Here is an 8,695-nt window from a genome sequence, read left to right as displayed (position 1 = left end):
GATCCCTTTTTGTTTTATTGATGGTTTCCTTTGCTGTGAAAAAACTTTTTACTTTGATGTAATCCGACATGTTCATTTTTTTTTTTTTTAATTTTATTTTATTAAACATGTTCATTTTTTCTCTTACTTTCCTCGCGCAAGGGGATACTCAGTAAAAATCTTTCTCTGGGTAATGTCTGTGAAGTTTCTTCCTATATTTTCTTCTAGGAATTTTATGTTTTCAGATCTTACATTTAAGTCTTTAATCTGTTTTGATTTATTTTTGTATATGGTGTAAGGAGGTTATCCAAGTTCATTTTTTTGTATTTTTCTGTCCAGGTTTCCCAGCACCATTTATTGAAAAGACTGTCTTTACCCCACTGTACATTCTTGCTTCTATTGTTGTAGATTAAATGGCCATATAGGCATGGATTTATTTCTGGACTCTCTATTCTGTTCCATTGAAGTATCTGTCTATTTTTATGCCAGTTCCATGCTGTTTTGATTACTGGAGACTTGTAGTATAATTTGATGTCAGGTATTGTTATACCTCCCACTTTGTTCTTATTTCTCAAGATTGCTGAGGCTATCTGGGGTCTTTTTGGTGCCTTATAAATTTTAGGATTATATGTTCTATTTCTGTGAAAAACGTCGTTGGTAGTTTGATAGGAATTGCATTGAATATGTATATTGCCTTAGGCAGTATGGGCATTTTAACTATATTACTTCTTCCTATCCATGAACATGGTATGTGTTTCCATCTATATGTATCTTCTTTCATTTCTTTCTTCAGTGTCTTATAATTTTCTGAGTACAGATCTTTTACTTCCTTTGTTAAATTTATTCCCAGGTATCTTATAGTCTTTGGAGCAATTGTAAATGGGATTGCTTTTTTAATTTCTCCTTCTGATGTTTTATTATTGGCATGTACAAATGAAACCAATTTCTGAATATTAATTTTGTATCCTGCTACTTTACTAAATTCATCTGTCAACTCTAATAGTTTCTTGGTGGAGACTTTAGGATACTCTATATATAGTATCATGTCCTCTGCATATAATGAAAATTTTACTTCCTCCTTACCGATTTGGATGCCTTTTATTTATTTTTCTTGTCTGATTGCTGTGGCTAGAACTTCCAGCACTATGTTGAGTAGAAGTGGAGAAAGTGGGCAACCGTGCCTTTTTCCTGATCTTAAGGGGAATGGTTTTAACTTTTCCCCATTGAGTATGATGTCATCTGTGGGTTTATCATAGATGGCCTTTATTATGTTGAGATATGATCCCTCTATACCCACTTTTTTATCATAAATGGCTGCTGGATTTTATCAAATGCTTTTTCTGAAACTATTGATATAATTATGTTATTTTTATTTTTCATTTTATTAATGTGGTGTATCACATTAATTGATTTGCGGATTTTGAACCACGCTTGCATACCATGGGTGAATCCCACTTGATCATAGTGTATGATCTTTTTAATGTATTGCTGAATTATGTTCACTAATATTTTGTTAAGGATTTGCATCTATGTTCATTAGCGATATCAGCCTGTCATTTTCATTTTTTGTGGCATCTTTTTCTGATTTTGGGATCACGGTGGTAGTGACTTCCTAGAAAGTGTTTGGAAGTCTTCCCTCCTTCTGGATTTTGTTGAAGAGCTCTATGAGAATAGGTGATACTTCTTTTTTGAACGTTTTGTAAAATTCACCTGTAAAGCCATCTGGTTCAGGGTTTTGTTTGTTGGGAGATTGTTGATTACTGATCAATTTCCCTGGTGGTAATCAGTCTAACCAGGTTTTCTATTTCTTCTTGAGTTAGCCTTGGAAGGTTGTACGCCTCTAGAAAACTGTCCATTTCTTCCAGATTGTCAAATTTGTTGGCATATAGTTGCGCATAATAATTTTTATTTTTTTTTTATTTCTGCGGTGTCTGTTGTCACTTCTCCTCTTTCCTTTCTGATTTTATTAACTTGGTTCCTCTCTCTCTTTTTTTTTAATGAGTGTGGCTATAGGTTTGTCAATTTTGTTTATCTTCTCTAAAAAACAACTCTTGGACTCATTGATCTTTACTATTGTTTTTCTGGTTTCTATTTCATTTATTTCCACTCTGATCTTTATTATCTCCTTCCTTGTACTCCCTTTGGGCTTATTTTGTTGCTGTTTTTCCCGATCACTTAAGTGTGAAGATAAAGTGTTTATTAGTGATGTTTCCTATTTCTTTAGGTAGGCCTGCAATGCTATGAACTTCCCTCTTAGGACTGCTTTCGCGGCATCCCATAGATTTTGGCTTGTCGTGTTTTCATTTCCGTTTGTCTCAAGATATCTTTTGATTTCTTCCCTGATCTCCTGCTTGACCCATTCATTATTTAGTAACGGGTTATTTAGCCTCCATGAATTTGTGTGCCTTCCAGTTTTTTCCTGTAGTTCATTTCTAATTTCATTCCACTGTGGTGAGAGAAGACAATTGATACGATTTCAATTTTCTTAAATTTATCAAGACTTGTTTTGTGGCCTAACATATGGTCTATCTTGGAAAATGTTCCATGTGTTCTGGAGAAGAACGTGTATTCTGCAGCACTGGGGTGAAATGCTCTGCAAATATCGATTAAATCCAAGTGGTCCAATGTATCATTTAAGGCTGTTGTTTCTGTATTGATTTTCTGTCTGGAAGACTTGTCCCTTGTTGTCAGAGGTGTGTTGAAGCCCCTACGATGATAATGTTACTATTGATCTCTGTCTTTATGTCAGTCAATATCTGTTTTATATATTTAGGTGCTCCTATTTTGGGTACATAGACGTTTACTAGGGTTATGTCAGGTTATCCTCTTGTCAGATTGATCCCTTTATTACTATATAGTGCCCATCTTTGTCTTTTAATATTTTCTTCATTTTAATGTCTATTTTGTCAGAAATAAGTATTGCAACTCCAGCTTTTGTCTCATTTCCATTTGCATTAAATATCTTACTCTAACCCTTCCCTTTCAGCCTCTGTGTCTCTTTTGATCTGAGATGAGTCTCTTGTAAACAGCATATACAAGGGTCTTGCTTTCTTATCCACTCAGCCACCCTATGTCTCTTGATTGGAGCATTTAATCCATTTAAATTTAAAGTGATTAGTGATAGGTACATAGCTATTGTCATTTATAAATTTGTGTTAGATTGTTTTCATCTTTCTTCTATTTACAGAAGTCCTTTTAGTATTTCTTGCAATGCTGCCTTGGTGGTAATAAATTCCTTTAGCTTATTATTTTCTGGGAAGCTCTTTATCTCTCCATCAACTTTAAATGTTAGCCTTGCTGGATAAAGCAATCTCCATTGTAGGCCTCTGTTTTCCATCACTTTGAGTATCTCCTGCCACTCCCTCCTGGCCTGCAATGTTTCTGCAGAAAAGTCATTTGATAGTCCCTTGTATGTAACCCTCTGTCTTGCTCTTGCTCCTTCTAGGATTCTCTCTTTGTCTTTAACCTTGGCCATTTTAACTATAATGTGTCTTGGTGTAGACCTGTTTGGGTTTATCATGGTTGGAATGGTGTTTATCTCTGCGCTTCCTGGGCTTGTATGTTGGTTTCCTTCGGCAGGTTCGGGAAGTTTTCGGACATTATTACTCAAATATATTCTCAATCCCTTGCTTCCTCTCTTCAACGTCTGGTATTCCTATGATGCACATGTTGTTGCACTTGAGTTATCGCAGAGGTCTTTTAAACCTTCTTCATTTTTTTTTTATTATTCTTTTTTCTTTCTGTTTTTCTGTTTGGGTGATCTCTGCTAACTTGTCTTCTAAGTTGCTGATTCAATCCTCTGCTTCATCTAGCCTGCTGTTAATTCCTTCAAGTGAGTTCTTTTTTCAGTAATTGTGTTCTTTAGTTTTAACTGGTTGTTTGTTATGATTTCTACATCCTTCTTGATGTCGTCTCTGAGCTCCTTAAACATTCATATCATCAGAGTGCTGAACTCTGTCTCTTGTAGGTTGGTTATCTCTGTTTCATTTGGTTCCATTTCTGGAGGTTTCTTCTGTTCTTTTATTTGGGACATGTTTCTTTGTTTCCTCATTCTGGCTGACTCTCTGTGTTTGCTTCGATGTATTAGATAGATCCCCTATAGTTCTTAGTTCTTGTTGGGTTATCTTATGTAGTATGTGTCCTTTATATTTGACTTGCACTACTTCATTTTTCTCCTCTGCGTGTGCTCCAAAGGTGACTCTTGTGTTGTGTATATTCTCCTGTTGAAGATCTTTAATTGCTTTTCGCTTGTGAGTAGGTGTGGTTTACTGGTAGGCTAACTAGCTGTGAGACTTGGCTCTGCCCACTGCAGGGTGTTCTACTGCGTGAGTGTTGACCGCTTAAATGTTGTTTAGCCTCTATGGGCTCTTGTGCCTGTAAAGAATTCCCTCTGGGTTTGTCATTGTAGGTCAAGCCCGGTATTACTCTGGTTTGGTCTGGAGTTGGCCACTGGGAATGGTGAATCTTGTGCCTCTTAAGCTGGGCCATGGCAGGGCAATTTCAGAACAAAACAAATCACCAAGCACAACAAGAACAACAACAAAGAAAAATATCAAATACATTCACATGTAAAAACTACCAACAACCCCCACTCAACACAGGCAAATATATCAAAGATATAAAGACAAAACAAAACAAAACAGAAGGCAGCACCAGTCTTGGCATAAGGCCACCAAGAAAACTCTAGGTTGTCCTATGCTGTACCAAAGAGTCCCCTGCATATTGTGCAGGCAGAGCCATTCACCTGGTGCCTAGATTGACGTTGGGACTGCAGATTTAGATTTGTGAGGTGAGGGGTCTGGATGGTAGTTTTTACAAAGCCAGTGCAGTTTCTGCCCTTGCCTGCATATATGCACACTGAGAGTAACACCACCAGCCCTGTGTCCAGTTCTCCTGAGTCTTAGGGCACTTCTTCCGTGTGTGTGTGTGTGTGTGTGTGTGTGTGTGTGTGTGTGTGGCGGGCGGGAGATTTCAGAGCTGCTAAAAGCTGGTTGCTGCATCTGTGGCTTACTGCTGGGTCCTGGGAGTGCCTCATAGTTGTAATTGCCCCGCCCGAGGCAGGCCAGAAAGAGTTGGGTCTGTGGATGGAGGGGTCTTCTCTTTCCAAGTCCAGCTGTGTCACACTCTTCATGTAGGCCAGAAAAGATGGTGGCTGGGGGCGGAAGAGTTACCTCTCTCCTAGCCGAGAAAAAACCACACTCCTCCAGCCTCCTCCCTGGGCGAGAGCCACCCGCCAGTCTTCCCAGAGCCCGTGTACCGAGGCTCCTCTGTAATCTGACACCACTCCTCAGTTCAGGGGCCAGTTCAAGTCTCTGAACGGGTAGGGGTAGGATTGGAAGAGCGGTAGAAGGGGCCCAGGTATGGAGTTTGTGTCCTTTGTCCGGCCTAGGGCTTAACTGGAGGTATCAGCTGAGGTTATTGCCTCAAATGCTGGATATGCTGCCCCCTCGGCAGGAGAAATCAGCTGTGGGATGCAAGGGAAATGCCCACCTCCTGGCTTTTTTGTTTGTTGTTCCGTCCTGGGATCCCCTGCATCTCTGCAGCTGCGGATTTCGGCCGGGATTCCACCAATGCAGATGAGGGCCACGTCCCCACAGACACAGGGGTGGACTGCATTTCCACCGCCACTGATGCAGACCCCGCAGATGCAGAAGTGGCCGTGTCTCCACTTCGCTTCCTTCCCACTTCCCCTGCTCGCCCAATTTTCCACCTGCAAGTAATCCTTGCACGAGTCTCTTAGCTGTTCTGTGTGATGAGCAGAGAATCCTTTGATGGGTTATAAATGTCCCATTTCTGATAAGATCCAGAGAAGAACTCAAAAAATATGCCCCACTGCCGCCATTCCTGTGACGTCTCAATGATATTCTTGGACGGAGGAAACAATGCAGGCAGCTCAGGACAGGGCCTAGACTCCTTCCATGCACTTGGGGTCTCCTTCAGCATCATTTCTGACCATGGCCAGAGGGCTTATACCTCAGTTATCCTGCTAGACCCTGGGAAGTTGTGGTCAGATAACCAGTTGAATAAGTTAAGGCCCATGATGTTGTGACTGTGACTGCTGCATCCTTGTCCATAGGCCCAGAAACACCATACTGGAGTGGAACAAGATGCCCTATACCCTGGGAGCAGAGGGGAGGAACACAAGGGACACACTGGCCCAGCACCCATGCCTTGCCTCTTTTGCCCCTGTCCTGAGCACCACCATTTTCCAGGAAAGTTAATGTGATACTCCTTGATGATCACTTCATTGTAGAAGAAGGGGTTTCTCCAAAAGGGAAACTTCAACTGACTGATACCTGGGTAGCTCAATTACTGCACCTGTCACGTGCAAGAGGTTGAGAATAGGGACATGTCTTTTTGCTTGCTGAGCTAGCATGGTGGCAGGACTAGAGCCCCTTCTCTGAATCACATCACCCCAACCAAGTGCCCCTAGCCCTGCTCCAGGCACATCATCTCACTTCCAAACTGGTCATGTAGCTAAACATGTCTTCATCTTGGCCACTGATCAAGGCTGACAAGTGTGGGTGGTTCAGAATCAGTGCTCTGGTCTAGGAGTCTTCATGCTTTCAAGGTAGGGCCTAAAGCAGCTGAGCCAGTCTGGGATAGAGGAGGTACTAGATTGGCATGTGGCAGGATGCTAGGCAGTGCCACCCAACCAAACCCTCAGCCCCTGCCATTTATCTCATGTGCCCACGACTGTGGTATCCCAGGGTGCAGGTTTACCTTATGCTGCCTGTGATGACATGAGGAGGGCCTGCGTGCTGACTTACCCCTATTCTGCAGCTCACTTATGTGTGCACATGTTCAAAAACCACTTCTTATGATGTTTCTCTCTTGTCTGCAGGTTCCCTGAGGAGGGTGTGTTTGTTCCCATGAAGCTGTGTCCACACACAGCTTCTCGAGATACCTGCATGCGGAAGGGAGCTCTGCTGCACTCACACCTTGTCCTGTGATTGTTTTTGTGTGTGTGAGAGGGGTTAGTGGTGGGGATTTGCATGGAGGCTTTGGGGTAGCAGTGCTGTAGCCTGCTCCTGAGCTCATCTAGCTGAGTATTGTCTTGGGAAGGAGAGTGGCATCATACCGCTTAAACCCTACATACAACACCTACCTGTGCTTTGGCACTCAACTATGGAACAACTACCCACACACAGAGTGCCTGGGAGGAGTGTGTGGGCTCCATTTCTGCTGGGATTGCCCAGGACACTGTGTCCTTGAAATGTCTGCAGTGTGTCACGTAGCCTCCATACACGTTGCCCGGGCACACTCCCTGAGGCCAAGGAAGTGTGCTCGGGCAACCTCTGTGTCGAAAGGATTGGCCCATAATTTCTGCTCAGACGCCTGAGGACTCTCCTGGTCCTCCTAAACCTGACCCCAAGACGTGCGTTCGAGGCACTCAGGCCCTTCCCTCAGCCCTTACCGGGCTTCCACCTGGCCCTTGCAATTTGTGCCTGCCATGGCTGTCTTCCGTTCAGCAGCATACCCCAGGAGTCATCCGTAAGGATACAGCTTTGGCCCAGAAGCCGTGGATGCACTGGATGATGTTCCTTCTACGCTCCAGATGCGGCTGCCTGCTCTGACAGATCTTGCGCCTCAGCCGATAGTAGGCGCTACTGTGCCGGGCCTTAACACTCAGCTGTAACTGAAGGGCCTGCAGCAGCTGCAGTGGGGACTGCGGGCTGTACGCAGACCTCCGGCGTGGTGCCGGCAGGGCCGGCCCAGGCTTGTCCTTCCACACTGGGGCCTGTGATTCCTCCTCACTCCCAACACACTGTACCTCATTCTGTCCGTCCCCCATGACCCCGAGTTCCTCCACTTGCCGGACCTCCGAATCATCGTCCACAGACTCCTGGGCCACCACTTCCTCTTCTGTCATGACCTCTACCTCATGTGTGACGTCCTTTACAAGCAGCACTGCCTCATGTGGCCACGCAGGGGCCCCTCCTTCCTGCTCCGACGCCACGCTGAGGATGGAGGCCTCTGCTACCCTCGCACCTGCGGTGGCCTGCAGGGTCTCCAGGAGTCCCGCTGGGCCGGGACACTCTCGGGCCGCTGCCTGTTGAAGGCACGGTTCCACAACTAAGTCATCCGAGGACTCCCAGACCGCCAGACCTGCCCCCTTCCCAGCCTCACTCTCCATGGGGCCCTGTTCTAAGCTGTACAGTGGAGAAGGCGTGGAAGGAGGACGCTCGTGTGTGCAGAGCCGACAATTCAGTCCAGTAGCCTCGGGCCCTAGAGCGGGGCTCTGGGTTTGGCTGCTGGTCTCCGGTAGGTAGTGCGAAGCTCAAAGTGCCCGCCTGCCCCCATACTCAATCTGCTGGAAGGATGCCAGAGCCCCGCTCAGTCAGCTGGCCCCATGTCCACCAATCAGAAAGAGGACCTGGCGACCCTGGACCCACGCCCTTCCTATATAATGACCACCCTTCAGTTCCCCCATCCCGCCTGCTTCTTGGACAAGGCTTCTTCCTCAGGCCCAATGCAAGCACATTCACAAATGGCCCTTGTGACCTCTCCAATCACCCGCCTGTAGAAAGTTCACTGAACCTGGCATCTCAGGGGTTTCCTGGACGTGGGTGCCACCTGCTGGGACACTGGGTGCTAGGCCGGGCTTCCCACTACCAAATCATTGTGTTGTAGCACTTGTCCAACTGTTCCACAAAGAGCTCTCAGGAAATAGCCCATAGTATATGTGGCATGGCTAACACGATGATATCCATGG

The 8,695-nt window shown here is 44.8% G+C and overlaps 1 protein-coding gene across 1 annotated transcript; it reads right to left on the bottom strand.

Annotated features, from left to right (window-relative positions):
* Window positions 1–5,946: 5,946 nt before the first annotated feature.
* Window positions 5,947–8,116, bottom strand: LOC148754343 (testis-specific Y-encoded protein 2-like). The gene is made up of 4 exons (XM_088795338.1): window positions 7,460–8,116; window positions 6,438–6,527; window positions 6,298–6,379; window positions 5,947–6,098 (listed from the first exon to the last, which is right to left on the bottom strand). The coding sequence occupies exons 1-4, from the start codon at window positions 8,114–8,116 to the stop codon at window positions 5,947–5,949; spliced, it is 981 nt and encodes a 326-aa protein (XP_088651464.1).
* Window positions 8,117–8,695: the final 579 nt, after the last annotated feature.

This window comes from Rhinolophus sinicus, unplaced genomic scaffold, assembly GCF_057876585.1.
Source record: "Rhinolophus sinicus isolate RSI-liver-muscle unplaced genomic scaffold, RSI-T2T HiC_scaffold_23, whole genome shotgun sequence".
Taxonomy (NCBI): Eukaryota; Metazoa; Chordata; class Mammalia; order Chiroptera; family Rhinolophidae; genus Rhinolophus; species Rhinolophus sinicus.
This window is presented reverse-complemented; position numbering and strand designations above follow the sequence as displayed.

What these genes read in the sequence shown, in the direction of transcription:
- LOC148754343 (XM_088795338.1), bottom strand. Translation starts at nt 8,116, where the DNA reads ATGGAGAGTGAGGCTGGGAAGGGGGCAGGTCTGGCGGTCTGGGAGTCC. An exon ending in CCTTACGGATGACTCCTGGG is followed by an intron (nt 6,528 to 7,459) that starts GTATGCTGCTGA and finishes GAAGACTCCTAG; the next exon opens with ACCAGAGCACTGATTCTGAA. An exon ending in GCTACATGACCAGTTTGGAA is followed by an intron (nt 6,380 to 6,437) that starts GTGAGATGATGT and finishes GATGTGATTCAG; the next exon opens with AGAAGGGGCTCTAGTCCTGC.